Source organism: Lynx rufus, unplaced genomic scaffold, assembly GCF_022079265.1.
Source record: "Lynx rufus isolate CCGP_SWC_20201006 ecotype Redwood Valley unplaced genomic scaffold, mLynRuf1.p SCAF_21, whole genome shotgun sequence".
NCBI lineage: Eukaryota > Metazoa > Chordata > Mammalia > Carnivora > Felidae > Lynx > Lynx rufus.
This window is the reverse complement of record NW_025814836.1, coordinates 2,498,663-2,514,284: the sequence shown is the minus strand read 5'-3', so window position 1 is coordinate 2,514,284 and position 15,622 is coordinate 2,498,663. Positions and strand designations below refer to the sequence as shown.

Sequence of the window (15,622 nt, the reverse complement as noted above, 5' to 3'; positions counted from 1 at the left end):
GGAGAATATGGGCTTTGGGATTTTTACAAAGGTGCGATTGCATAACATGCATATTTTAATTTGTGTGAAATTTGAGAACAAAATATTAGAATCAAAAGTAAAAAGAAATCTTATCATAGAACTCTGTTGGTAGCAACAATAATTATCATTGTTTGTATGGGTTTATATTTCCTTCATTTCTAGAAAGCATTTTCAGAAAATGTACTATTTAATTTTCTACTATGAAAAAAACTCCTTTTGTAAGTGAAAAGAGTTCAGGCTGGAGAGCATAGGGAAATGTGTCTAATTTTCAGAATCAGGATCCATATCAGGCCGCAGGGCCTGGACCAGTGCTCTCCATTGCAGGACCTTCTCCAGAATGTCTAATATTTAAGGTGCAATCAAAAGGGAAAGGATGAGGGTGGAAATCTATAGATTGGGAACAAAAGAATGTCCTAATCTAGAACTCAAATAACACTGTTCTAAAGATAGTGTGTCTGCCACAGCTCAAATAAAATCAAACACAAAATATGTCCTATGAAATAAAATATTATAGAGAAGGGAGATGATAGTAAAAGTAAGATATGCTAGGAAACAGGCTTTAGCAGTTCACTGAAAACTCTATTTCATTTGTATTTATTTAACAAGTTATTTCAAAACCAAAAAGCAAACCTAAAAATAAATGAAATCCAAGACCAGATCATTTTCAATTTTAACAAAACAAAAAAATTGGGCCATCACTCTATAATCAAACTAGATCCTATTCTAGGACCCCTGTTAAGTTTATAGAGATAGCACTAGGTATCACTTTGACAGAGAGCAGTCAGGCTGCTCTGATCTCTGTAGCTGCATGCTCACTGTGTGGCTACAGAGGAATTTCTAAACCTGCCTGCAACTCAGTTTCCTAATCTCAAAGTGGAGTTAATAATGGATCCTACGTCACAGGGCTGATGTGAAGGATATGTTGCTGAATGTATGCTAAATGCTGAAACAAGGCCAGGTAGGGAGGGGTTGCTAAGTATAGGCTAGCTATCTTTCTGGATGTTGTGACCAGGAGACACCCAAAGTTTGCTAGACCTACAGGATAAGCTTGGTGCTGGGCCAGGGCCTAAGCATAGCAAAGTCAATAACTTTAATCACGTCTGCAAAGTCTTCTTGCCATATAATGTAGTACACCCATAGTCACAAACTGAGATTACAATGTGAGCATCGTGGAGAACATTGCCCTGCTGCTAGTAGCATCAATGTGTATTGAGTCCTCACTATGTTCCAGGCACTGTTCTAGGTGCTGAGTTCCTGTGGTGGGCAGAGTAGAGCATGCCTTCAAGGAGGGTGCATTCTGGTTTTCACATGTCAGTTGGGTCACAATTGCTATTAAGAATTATTTAGAGTAGGAGACAGTGAGTGTACTGAAGGTAGATGCTTGAACAAACATCTGAGGGATGTGAGGATGTGAGCAGTGTGGTTCATGGAGGAGGCTGAACAAGTGAGAGGAGGAGCGAGTGTATCAGCATGCTTGGATGGTAGGCACAGCAAGGAGGCCAGGATATTGAAAGGAAAGACTGGTAAGAGGCATAATCAGAGGGGCAGTGGGGCAGTGGGGGAAAGGGTCATATGGTGAAAGAATTTGTAGGCCATGCTAGGTAGCACCAGGAAGAGCAGTTGACTCTTATTTTGTAAGTCAAAGAAGGTCTGGGATTGGTTTTAAGTAGGAGTGAAGTATGATCCAATTGAGGTGTGACTTTAAAACTTGCTCTGGCTGCTGAGTGGAGGATAGAACAGAATCTGGGGCAGGGGTGGTTAGTAAAGGAAGGAGCAGTCAGGGCAGTTAAAAGGCGAATGCAGTGACCCAGGGGAGGGATGATTTTTGGCCAGTGGGGTTTGTTAGTAGATTGACATGGGCATGAAAGAAAGGAGTCAAGGATGACCCCCCTCCCCCCACTGGTATTTGACCTGAAAACATGACAGATTCAATTGCCTGTTGCTGAGCTGGAGAAGACAGTAGTTAAAAAGGTTCTAGTGAAAATCTTCAGTGCAGTTAGGGACATGTTAAGCCCTGTTAGATATCCAAGTGGCCAGACAGCCATTGGATACAGAGGTCCAGAGTTCAAAAAAGATTGGGGCTAGAGACATGAACTTCAAGTTTTTCATATATGGGAGATATTTAAAGCCATTAGATTGGTTGAGATCATTTAGGGATTGAATATAAACCAAAAAAAGGTCCCTGGACTGTGCCCTGTGTAAGTTTAGGAAGGCAAGGGGGTGGGGGCAAGTGAGAGGAGGAGGTCAGTGAATATAGGAAGAACAAAGAGGGCAGCATCCTGAGGCCAAGAGGAGGAAGTGTTGTAAGAAGGGAGATGTGGTCAAATAAGAACTGAGAGCTGATTGTTGGATTGGGCATTGTGCAGTAGCATCCAGAAGAAAGGCTTCTTTGGGATGTAGGCAGTGAAAGCCAGACTGGAGTGGGTCCAAGAGAAGGAAGGAAAGGCAGCAGAGATTTCTAATATAGACAACTCTTCAGTGAGTTTTGAGTAGAAGAGGGGCAAAGAATGGAATGCTAACTGGAAGGGAATATAAGGTGAATGAAAGACATGTTAAAGACCTGATATGTTACAACAAATGTAATTGATGATAGGAATTATTAGGGATGGAGGGAAAACCATGTGTAATAGACACCAGGATGGTTCATGTGCAGCATAATCACACACAGGGGGCATCCTGTGTGGTTGGGGAGAGCCTAGGGAAGTGGGTAGGTTTAGATGAAGGGGGTGTGGCCTATGAGATGGGAGACCGACTTTTTACCCTGTAGGCGGTATGATTCTGAGCTGGGCTGCAGTGAAATGGACAAGAGTAAAGAGACTACACGAAGGGTGCCAGCAGGGGTAGGCTTGAGCACTATTTAGGGAGCTGATAGGCAGGGCTGGGGGCACCTTTGATGTGAGGCCCATGGCAGTGAAAACAATCTAAGAGTTCTGACATAATGTTTCATGGCCATGACTTCGTCCACATGAGACACATTTCAAGTCCATGTTTCCACCACAAGAGGGGACAACTCTTATTTGGAAACTTAAGATTGACTTTCATTGTGTAGCTAGTGTTCACCATGTTTGTTATTTTCTTTTATATAGTTTTTCAAATGGTTAAAGTGGTGTGCAGTGGAAATTTAGATGTCTCAGGGAAACATCACACAACGGTGCCACTTAGAGGTACTTATTTAATGAGATTAAAGTGACAAGCAAATAAACTGAAGATATATTTCTTAGAAGTAATTAAATGCTGTGGAAAGAATGCAGAAAGAAATGCAATTTAAGAAGACAGGGAAGCTGCCACTTAAAAGCAACTTAGTTCCATTCCCAAAGTAAGTTCATTGCCATTATGGATCCCATTTTATATAAATCAAAAATGGCTGTCAATATAAGCAGAGATAACATCACAAAGAAATGCATCAGTCCTAGCCTTCAATAGCACCATTTGTGGTACATTACTCAACAGACTTTTCTAAACCCCAGAAAGGGTGACATAACTCTTGAACTTGTACCCTTTTAAATGCCAAAATAAGACCTCATCAGGCATTATTTGGAAAATGAAATACCTTTAAAGATGGAATCTGCAACATATTGTTGTTGTTATTATTATCATTAGAAATTATAATACTGAGATAAAGTTATATTGGAGTAAAATCCTTCACAGTTCCTCAAGAACAAAATTACTCTGAGATTAAATTAATAATGCAACTCACTTTTCAGAGCAATGCATGGATTCTACTACAGGGTTAACTCTGTGTGGTAACTGTCTGATTTGGGGGGTAACTTGTTTGGGATTCCCTATCCTGCTGTGCTCAGACTCCTCCCCACATCTTCCCTAAGAAACCTTGCTGGTGGCTCCAGCAACCACATCTGTATCACCATTGCAATTGCCTGGGTAACTGGCCTCCATGCCTCTAGCCTTGCCCCTGCCAAGTCCATCATCTGCAAAGTGCCCAAGAGCCACAGGTAAAGTAAGTGACCCCTGTCTAACTGCTTTGAAGCTCCCACTACCTTCAGGACTGACCCTAGGAGTGCAACATGGCATGTGAAGTCCTTTATGGTTTGATATGTGCTGCTCTCCACTGACATGCATTACTTTACTCACCAAGGTTCTTTACTACCCTCTGCAAACATCATCATTTCCTACCCTGAGGCCACTGCTCACAACCCCTTCAACATCTCCTTCTTTAGCTTGAGACTAGATCTTCATGTTTAAAGTCTCAGGTCAGTTCTCTTCTCCTCCTCTAGCACTGTACATAGCTCCTTCTCTTTCTTTTGTTTTCCTAGAATGTCCTATGTATCACATAGATCCCTACATCTACGATGTGCTATTGAAATCCTCTGCGAACATGACTGATTCTCTTAGAACACAGCTCTGTCTGACAGGTTGGGGATACCATCTTTGTCATCTTCACATCCTCGGTACTTACTACAACACCAGGAACATACATGATTGACATCCCAAATACATTTGTTGGCCTGAGCTGTTGGAATAAGCACTGAGCTTATCATACAGCCTTTTGAAGATGTAATGGAGGAGAGAAGCTCTCTGAGGTCATTTATAGTCACTCTGGCATTTGGCTTACAAACCATCTTTTCCATTTCCAATCTAGATAGTCCTAGAGCAGTTGCTCTCCACTATGGCTGCACATGAGGATCACTTGGGAATCTTAAAAAAAATAATAATAATACCTGTAGCTGTTTCTCAGGGAGCAATTAAAGCCAAATCTCTAGGGCCTAGAAATCAGAATGAAGCTAATGCAGGAGTCCAAAATCAAATGCCTTGAAGAAGTCAGATGTAAGACAACTGGGAAAAGTGGAAAATTTGCACAATAGCAAGAGTTTACCCTTTCTGAAAACATTCATGTTTATTTTTCTTAAACAGTGTGTTAAACCCACTAGTGGACGAAATTTATTTTAATTTCTCATTCTCCACTTCACCTCCTAAGCGTCTGAACAGTCCAGAACTTATCTGATGGGGTACCATTGTGTAGCTTTTTGAGAAGACCTTCCACACCTCTGAGCTTCACTCTGCTGTCCTACTGTGCCCACCCATGTCCCTGCCCATTTAACAATCACCACCTTCCTTTCTCAGGCCAGAATATGGGGCTTAGTGACCTAATTTCCTTATTTTTCAGGCTAAAATGATTGGAAAAGTGTTTAAGTTTAGAGATCATGTCCTAGCATCTTTTGTAAGAACGAATATTTGAGCAAGGAAATCAGGGTGTTTTAACAAGTATGGTTGGTTCTGCGTTTCCTTTAGGACTCCCTTTCTGGAACATCAGTAATTTGGCAGTGTTGGAACTATTCACATGGACTAAATGTGACATGTTTTTATAGACAATATGCACTAAACATAAGGAAACAATTCATATTTTAAAAGAATCTAATTAATCCTAATACTGAAGCGTCAGCTGCCAAAATTTTCAAGTATTTCTATTATGTCCAAGGTTATTGTCAGTAATAATGGATTTTGTTTCAGCTCACAAAAATCCATTCCCCCAGAGAGCTGAGCTTATCTTTGAAGCAATTGTGTATTTACAGTTGACCTAAGGATCAGCAGAGTTCTTTGGTTATACTCAATACAGTTCTGAAATGGAATGTCGGCAAGCTCAAGCCTGCCTTCTGAACCTAAGTGGAGTGAGTGTTCAAAGAGATGAGGGAGTCTTGTGTTTCTACCCAGAGACTTCATAGATGTAACTTTGCATTATTGCTCATTGAAGGCATAGCCCAGTGTTTTTGTATTATTTTGGTTTCAAGTGGCTTCAACTAATCAAAATGGAACAAAGCAAGCTAAAGTTACTCTGTACCTTAGAAGCAGCCCTGGAAGATTATGCACCTTGAGAGAGGAACAGGTAAGTTTGCCAGACATTTGTGAGATTCTCCTGTGTGTAGGCATATCATTTGCTTTCTGTGATACAAAAAGGGCCTTTGTCTCCATGATTGTGGAAATGGTGCATTTCATAACCACATGCTGCAAATTAGTCATTTTTAGGATGACCTATGACCTGAGAAGGGCTATCAGTTGGTCCTGAGAGAAAACCTCGACTCCTGCTCTGAAAAGCATTTTCAGAGATTCTTTTAGAACTCATTTCCTACCTCCTGGGTCCTATCCTCAGTAAATACAGAGAAGCCACAGCAAACCCCAGCCATAGCTCTATCATGAATAGGCCCACAGATAAGTACAAGAAGCACTTATGTCAGAATAAGGCACATATTGAAACTTTTCCAATAAAACTGTAATGATGTGTGAAAGGGTATAAATAGCCCTCCCCCCCCACCTTTAAAAAAAATTCTGGCTAATAAGTAGAAGGTGAGATTTGGGATTCTTAAGCTTTGCATCCTACTGGATTGATATTGGCAATGATTTGGGTATTTGTGAAGTAGGATTCAGAGCCAAATGGGATTGTGTTTCTTTGAAGCTGTGGTGAAGCAGTGCATCAGAGGGCCAAGGAAAGCAGTGGTCATGGAGATGACCCCCACAAGTGGACAGTGTTGGGAATATCTCAAATGGTCAGTGATGTAGTTAAGTATTTGTCTCCTAATACTCTTCAGGCTGTTCGGATCAAATGTAATTTGAGAACATTTCACAACAGGTAATAAATAACATAGAAAAATATATTTGAAACATTGGTATGATTTTTCTTTTTTTCTGATAGTGATGTTATTTTTTAATCAAAATTTTTGAAATATAATTGATAGTATAATGTGTTGATTTAATACATTTATATATTACAGTATGTAGCCTTAGCTTATACCTCCATCATGTCACATAATTATCATTTCTTTTTTGTGGTGAGAACATTTAAGATCTAATCTTTTAGAAAATTTGAAGCTTATAATACAATATTGTTGACCATAATCACTATGCTGTACATTAGATCTCCAGAATGTAATCATCTTCTAGTTGAAAGTGTATGCCCTTTGAACAACATCCCATTTCCCCCACTCAGCCCCTGGTAACCACCGTTCTACTATGTTTCTACAAGTTTGTCTTTTGTAGATTGCACATGGAAGTAATATACTTTTTCTGCTAGTGTGTATGCTCTCCCCTCTATTCTAAGTTAGAGAGCCAGTGAAGACTGGCCCTGCCCCCAAACTGGACATTTAGACATAGCTTAGAATTGAATGACCAAACTTACTGATAAAAGTTATGAACATCGTACGAGGTGGACAGTGAGGCCAGATGTCGTTTGAGCAGTTTACACAACTGGGCAAATGCAAAATATCACTGTTTCTTTCTCTCACAAATCTGGAAGGCAGTATTAAGGCCTTTTGTCCAGGTATTAGGTCTATGAGACTGAGTTCTTCATCATTCTAAAGTGTGAAACTACAGCGGATGTCAGAGAAAAGGGAATTTAATATTTTCAAACACTAAGTCCCAGAGTAAAATATTGTATCCGTGGGCTGCATACGAACAGGACTGAATTTTAGCTTGTTAGAGATTCAATTATATGCAGTTAATGATGATGTGAAAATTAGATCAAAAGAACTTTATACTCTCTCATTCAAAACGGAATAGCTTCAGAGCAGTAAAGAATTGATTTGTTTAGATGCAATCGATAAAAATGACCCAAGTTTCAAGAACTGGGTGGGGCAAGTACACATCAATTCTACTCTCAGCAGCCAACTGCTGATGGTCAGTCTCACTCTCATTTCAGACAATTTATGGAAAAGAAATAGTCACATGGAGAGCGGGGGTACCACAGCAGGCACTTCAGAGAAGTTCCAGGGGTCTCCTGTTCTTCTCCCAAGCGCCAAGGATGCTAACTTCCTGGGGCCCACAGCTGGCTTTCAGCTGCATAAGTTCTCCTTTTATCCACACCAAATGTGTATGTTGAGTTCTTGAAAATTCCAAACATCTCTCTTTTTGCAAGATTTGAAAGCAGCTGTAGAATCCTGTGGTGTGATCCATGTTTCTGAGGTGTATTACCATCTTCTAGACCGGTGACTTTCTTTCCCTCCCAAGTAACTTCTTCAGTTTACCCACATCTGCAGAGGGCAGTTTCTCATTTCCATTTGCCCCATCTACATAAACTTTTGGGGCCTGGATAACTTCACTGAATTGGGAAAACCAGAATTGTTCTTGGGTTTTTCTTTGAAGGTTCAGCCTGCTTTTCTTGGGGTTTTACTATAAGTCTGACATACTGGGTCATTCAGAATACTGTGCTTCTCGAGTCCCTTATCTGAGGCAATTCTGGGTAAACCCTAATAAGGGCTTTCAGACTGGTCTTTACACCTCATGGCTCCTGGGTCATGTGCTTTGTTTTGTCTGGACCTGAATGTGCCAGCAACAGGCAGTGCTGATGAGTAGGGAAGCCCAGAGAGATTTCATAAACTTTTGTTTCTATCACCATATGATTGTTTCTATCACCATATTCTGCATATTCCTCATAGCACAAATGCTCCCAATTAGCGATGCAGTGAAATTTGGGCCCAACAATCTTATCTTTCAGATTGCATAGATTTTGAATGTCCTCTCCACACCCCACTGCTCATCACAGGTGATTCACTAATATGAAGACTCAGTTTTTCAGTATTTAAACCAAACTTCTGAAATCCCCTAAGAGTGGATTAGGTTCTGCTAGTCTATGGATAGTGGCTATTGTTTTAAAAATGGCTACACTGTGCCTCGGAATCAGGGAAGGATGGATTTTTGAGCATGATGTCAAGACGAACAGCCCAGAGCCAGCACACTCTCTGGAAATTCAAGAATTAAGGCTTATTTATGAAAAACAATATCCTGGATTAGTAGAAGAGACTGTTTTCAGGTGCCTTCCCTCCAAGACAAGTCACCATATTATGTTTTTGTTTTCTGTATTTTGAGAAGAATTTTTAAATTCTTAATGCAAGTTTTAACTCTTGTTTCTCTGTTAAAAAGCTTTTCACAAATGCCAACCAGTTCAGTAAAAGATGAGACCAATGACAACATCACAATATTTACCAGAATCTTGGATGGGCTCTTGGATGGCTATGACAATAGACTGCGGCCTGGCCTTGGAGGTGAGTGGGTTCTCAGCTGCAGCCCGCTAGACCCCAGAAAAAGCTTACACTTAGTCTCAAGCTCACATCTGCTGTGATTCAACCAATTCATTAAGGAGCTTTTTGCCAGAGTTTAAACTGATAGTTGTTGCCAAGGTTCTTACATCCTTTATATTCATTACCTAGGTACAAGAAGCTGGGGGATGTGGTCTCCATGCAAACTCCCTTTTCCTTAGATAATCCTAACATCCATTCTTTTTTTTTTTTTTAACGTTTTGTTTATTTTTGAGACAGGGAGAGACAGAGCATGAACAGGGGAGGGTCAGAGAGAAGGAGACACAGAATCTGAAACAGGCTCCAGGCTCTGAGTTGTCAGCACAGAGCCCAACGCGGGGCTTGAACTCACAGACCGAGAGATCATGACCTGAGCCCAAGTCGGCTGCTTAACTGACTGAGCCACCCAGGCGCCCCCCACCCCAACATCCATTCTGCTTCATTTAAGGAGGAACCAGTTCTTAGGTGTTACTAAAGCCAACACTACCTTAAGTTAAGAAATAATTTATAATCAAGTTCCTACTTTTGTACTGATGCAAGTCTTTTTCACAAATACACTGTTTAATGCAATTGTTCTTTCCATCTTATATATTATGTTTAATCTTTTCACTAATCATTGTATTTACTTTAACCCCATGGAAATTGATAAAAATAAGTGGATAGCAAAATGCACTTTCTGGGTTCAATTTAGCACAGCTTAATTTTGTGCTGAGAATTGTGTGCTGTTTCCAGGCATTTGCAATGCCATTGACTCGAGTCCATTTAGATGTAGTGCATTTGAACTTACTCCATTAAGTAAGTTTGAGACCCTCTAACAACTACATTATTAGAGGAAAAAGTAGTTCTTTTCCATTATTACATTTTTGTTTAGTTATTTTTGAGGAAGAGATAGACAGAGTGCGAGCAGGGGAGGGGCAGAGAGAGAGGGAGACACAGAATCCAAAGCAAGTTCCAGGCTCTAAACCATCTGAACAGAGCCCAATGCGAGGCTCAAACTCACAAATTGCTAGATCATGACCTGAGCCAAAGTCAGACACTTAACCGACTGAGCCACCCAGATGCCCCTTCATTATTACATTTCTAACAGGGAGATTCACTTAAAGCATGAGTTGCCATTCTCTACCTTTTTGGCAAAGAAAAGTCCACAAAGCCTCTCCTTGACATCCCCTTACTCCACCCTCTGAGTTATGTCCCTGGGTCTCCTGTGTCCAGCAGCCTCTGTCCCTTTGAACACATCCACAAGGATCAAAACACGTAGAGAATCAATGAGTTGTTGCTATACAATATTCTCTCATTCACCCAGGATGTGTCACACTCCTGTGGAGCAGGATCCTGAGGACACCACATAGAGCCAAAGGGGCTGCCTGCTGGGGCAGGCATCTCAGTGGGAAGACAGGTGCTGAAAGCACACAGCACCATACCTTAAGTTAAGAAGTACACCTGCACACATATAAATACACACCATGTATTTGGTATGTGGTAACATACCACATGTATGTGGTAACATATATGGTTACCACACAATGAGATGCAGGGAGAAAAAGCCCTGACCCCTGAAGCTCTGAGTCAGTGGTGATACCATCCAGTGGTTTGGGGTTATTAATGGTGGACTGTAGTATAGTCTATTGTCCTCATTCATGACCACAGGGTGTTGCAAGGTGATGCCCAAGGAACACACACACAAATTTCCCCTCAATATTATTAGTTACTTTTATTGCCATATATATTTTATTAATTTTAATTGTTATAATAGTCTCTCATGATAGAAATTTCTAACAATTCAAAATGACATATAAGGTGACATATAAGGAAGTGGGTCTTCCTTTTCAAGTGGTCTTGTCCCAAGTCACACATCCTTTCCTCAGAGAACACCTAGTACTGCAGTTTTGATTAGAGATTCTTTTAAATCTTATCCCCTCATCACAATTGCCTAACCCTTTGGAAAGCAGCTGTTTGTAGGAGAGTGAGGTTAGGCACTGTGAGGTTGGAATTACTGTTCCAGGTTTACGGAGGAGGAAACTAAAGACCAATCAAGGCCAAACAACCAGGATCCCTCTCTGCTCTGTTCACGACTGCCCCCAAAGGGGCAAGAAGTGTAATGAGAGCTAAGACCCTTTCCTTAAGTGATGGATATGTTAGTTCCTGCTATAATTTGGAGCAGTTTGATTTCATTTGGTGTTAGTCTAGTCCTCCAAATTTAAAAAACACATTATCAAAGCCCTCTGATTGCCAAGAATGAAATTGGTTACCGGACTAAGGACATAAATACGCTATGACGGGTGGTTCCATGTGAGCTCGGTGCCTAGGCAGGAACCTGTGTCTGTGTTTCAGAGCGAATCACTCAGGTGCGGACGGACATCTACGTTACCAGCTTTGGCCCAGTATCCGACACGGAAATGGTAGGTCTCAGGGCATGGCCCCGCCCAGATCATTCTAAATAGGCACTGAACCAACTCCCCTAAGGGCCTTCTCTACTAAGGCATCACCTGGTTGCCTTCCTTTGCATTAGGAATATACCATAGATGTGTTTTTCCGACAAAGCTGGAAAGATGAAAGGCTTCGGTTTAAAGGGCCCATGCAGCGCCTCCCTCTCAACAATCTTCTCGCCAGCAAAATCTGGACCCCAGACACATTCTTTCACAACGGGAAGAAGTCCATCGCCCACAATATGACCACGCCCAACAAGCTGCTGAGGCTGGAGGACGATGGCACGCTGCTCTACACCATGCGGTGAGCCGGCACAGCGTGGGGAGAGGGTGCGCACAGCACTGTGGCGATGGCTTAGCCCAGACCCTGGTGCAGCGCTAGAGGTTGAGTGGTGGGTGGGGCGGGGAGGGGGGGCGGTTGGCAGCGTGTCTGGCCAGGGGCGCATTGCAGGGCAAACGTAGCCACCAGTCTCACCCCAAGGGTCCCGCAGCCTATTGAGTTCAAAAATTGCTGTGTGTGCGCGCATATGCGTGCTTTGGGTGATTTTTACTTTTTGACCTGCCCATACTGATGTCCATATAGCTTATTTCCTAGAACTGCTATAGGTCCATGTGTTTGCTATCGGTCCACTTGTTTATTTGGTTCAAGATCGAATACATCTTTGAGAGAGTGACCCAGAATAATGTAAGCTAGGGAGATTTTATTTTATAAAATTTTTATTTAAAACCCTCTATGGGGGTCCTTTCTTATTGCAGTTGTGCACTCTTGTAAATTGTAAAAGCCCGTTTCTCATATGCTCTGATAACATTCCAATGCTGAGGTTAAATTTTAGTATTCCTAATTTAAAATGATCAGTAGTCATTTTTTTGTTGTTCTGAATTATTCATTGCATCTGAGTAAATCAATAAATTGACTGGCAAGAAAGTCTCTTTCATAGCTTTTCAGTTTCCATGGTGGGCCTAAGTATTTTTCAAGAAAAGATTATTTTAAGTCAAAAGAATTAAAAAACACTAAAGCTAAATAAAATTTTAAAAACAGCATGTATTTATATGAGAATTATTGGAATTCCTTACTTAGAATTCTTCACAATAAACTTCATATTTAAAAGAAGTCATCATAGTGGAAATAACATTGATGCTGTCATCTTCTGAGGCTGCATGTCCTAACATATGTCCTGAGGAATGTTTGATACATTGTGTCCCAAACCTATTTGACAGCAATTTTTTTATATAACAATCCAATAAGGATTTTGGTAAATGAGCTTGTAATACATACCATAGCATTTTGTTTCATTTCTCACTCTTTCCTTTTCCCTACATTGATCTTGAACATGTTATGCCCATGGATGAAGCATGCATTGTGAACATCAGTGCCCCAGGACAGTGCCTTTTCCATGCAGAGAAGTATGTTGAAAAGCTACAAAATATCTCAAGTGGTGAAAATTAGTCCTTGGTCATCATTCTTGTAAAAGGTAGTCTGTGCAGTGAATCCAAGGGCACTTTGTTTAGCCTTGTCAGCAGAGGGTAGGTGTCAAGAGTCCCAGATCTTGGAAGATGCCGGTTGGGATGAATGATTAGATGCCATTAATGTGGGGGCACCATGTGAGCCTGCTGTGCACCTTCACTCTGTTCATAGAATAAAAATATCCCTAGTCCTCACAGGTTATTGTCCGTGGTTCACATCTGGTTTGTATCACTAAAAGATTATATTTGGATCCAAGACTATGATTGTTCAAACAGGGTGGTGAGGTAGGCTCCTTGTTTAGAGGGGGAAGAGGTAGCAGAAGGGCCTCTTACTGAGTGTCTGTGTACCTGGCAAATTCACAGGTCCTTCAGTCCTCAAACAGCATGGCCACTAGGTGACACCATTTCCATTAACCAAAAAAGGGAACAAGGCTCAGAAAGGTTTGATAATCAGCCCAAGGTCACATAGCTAGTGAGAAAGGCAGCAGGAATTTGAATTCAGTCTTAGCAATTTCCTTGTTTAATCCACCACATTTGAAAATTGGAGGGTTGCAACATTACTAAACATATAATAGCCTTTTTCTTACTCTTGTCAAATGTCATCCCCAGAAGGAGGACATTGAGAACCAGAGCAACTTGTCAGCAGTAGAATTTTTCATTGTTTATGTAGAGGAAGTCTGCTAATGATTTTCAAAGTTGATAATGAGTTTTCTCTTCCAGTCATATACATTTGGAATGTGGAAATAGTTCCAGTTGAAAGTGTTATGAATTTTAATGTGAAAGAACTCTAGCTATAATTTGATGGCATTTTACCTATTGATTTGGCAAAGACAGTGTGATGTGACTAATCAAAAGGCCAGTGGTGTCTCAGCGCCCCCACCCCTTTGTTGTTACAGCTTTTCTGGTTGGCACTTGGGTCACCCCTGTCAAGCCTTGCAAAACCAATGATATACTTAGATCCAGGAATTCCCATGTAATGTCAATCTTAAGGAAATAATTAGAAATATAGACTAAGCTTTATGGGCAAAGATTTCTATTATTATGTTACTTATGATACCAAACATTGGAAGGAATATAAAAAATTTAGTACATTTTCCAGCTAAAACTATATTTTTTTACATTTTTATTCAAACTCGAGACCTAATGAAAAAGATGAAATATGAAAGTGTAGAACAAATTAGGGTTCCTGTGATGCACTGAGACAAATATCTAATAAAGTACTGTTACCAACCTCTAAAAATAACTCCATGCAGATTATGGTTTTTGTGTAAAATCTTCTCCATGGTCCAGATATCATTTGAATAGTAAAGTAGTATTCTGAGATACACACTCCCCAAATGTGTGCCAAAAACCTTAGGTGCTTGCCTGGAAGTCATTGTCAATTTTGGTTCTAAAGAACTTTCTACCACCAATGGGTCATCTGTTTATAGGATGTAAAGGTAAAAATCATCAGCTGCTCAGGATAATTCCATAGAGTACAAACAAATATTTCCTGTTGGACCCTCAAGGAGAGGACACTTAATAGAGTACTAAACAATTTGTTTGAGGACAGTCTTTTGGCAAACAGAGTGATACATTTTATAGAATCATCCCTAGAGTTGTACTTCAGACATTAGACAAGTGGCCAGGAATCCTCAAAGGGAACCTCAGTGCAGCAGTTTTCCTGGGCCTTCCCTTGCAGGGCTGAAGAGAGAAGAGGTGCAGAGCCCAGAGCTTGACATTAGTCTATCTAGGGACTGAATGACTTGTCCTTCTGGCCAGCCTTGCTAATTGTTCTATTTCCTGGGTAGAACTTGTGGTTGTCCTCACTTGCAGCATGTCCCAATTCCATTACCCAGAAAGCCCATGTGATATAGGACTACCACGTCTCTCAGGAAGCATGCCAAATCTGGTGATCCATGTTCTTTTATGAGCACATAAATTGGAAGACAGTGACCTACTCTCATCTCCCTGTCCCCCACATCTTATTTTTTAAATTTTTTTAATGTTTATATTTGAGAGAGAGAGAGAGAGAGAGAGAGAATGAGCAGGGGAGGGGGAGAGAGAGAAATGAAGACAGACACTGAAGCAGGATCCAGGCTTTGAGCTGTCAGCATAGAGCCAGAGGCAGGGCTTGAACCTACGAACCGTGAGATTGTGACCTGAGCCAAAGTCGGACACTCAACCAACTGAGCCACCCAGATGTCCCCTCTCCCACATCTTCTAATAGTTCAAACTCTTGGGAGATGCACAGTGAGGCCCACTTTAGGGCATATTTTCCTAGTCTTTGGGCTCTGGCAGAAGAGCAAGTCTCTCTTAGTTTCTTGTGTAGGAAACCATAAGCAAGAAAGAACTTACTACAAGGCAGACTCTGCTAGTACCACAGACTTCTGCCTGTCTCTGAAAATCTGGCTGTCATTCCACCCAAGATCACCTTGCGTTTGCCTGTAATAAGAGACATTTTACTGTGCTGAGTATTGTGCTATGGGGGGTCATAGAATGCACTGATGTAGTGAAAGCACTGAACAGTCTTTTCCTAACAAATGAGTACAGAACTTTTAAGTTTAGTTATTACCATTGTTTTAAAATACTTCTTTACATGCATCATGGAAGATCTATCATCCATTCCTTAAAATAATAAACTCTCCTCAAAGTTTCCTGCACAAACAGATCTCATAACCATCTTTATTACATGTGTTTTAAAGCACTTCT

General features: G+C 40.9%; 2 protein-coding genes across 3 annotated transcripts in view; one reads left to right on the top strand and one right to left on the bottom strand.

Moving 5' to 3' along the window:
• GABRA5 (gamma-aminobutyric acid type A receptor subunit alpha5) overlaps positions 1-15,622 on the top strand; it is an 81,506-nt gene that overhangs the window by 4,429 nt on the left and 61,455 nt on the right. For both annotated transcript variants that reach the window (XM_047086683.1, XM_047086682.1), the window contains exons 2-4: positions 8,887-9,008; positions 11,373-11,440; positions 11,551-11,771. In XM_047086683.1, the coding sequence (XP_046942639.1) occupies positions 8,887-9,008; positions 11,373-11,440; positions 11,551-11,771 (411 nt within the window). The remainder of the gene's footprint in view (positions 1-8,886; positions 9,009-11,372; positions 11,441-11,550; positions 11,772-15,622) is intronic.
• Positions 1-15,622, bottom strand: part of GABRB3 (gamma-aminobutyric acid type A receptor subunit beta3) — a 481,670-nt gene that overhangs the window by 412,460 nt on the left and 53,588 nt on the right. The window lies entirely within an intron of this gene.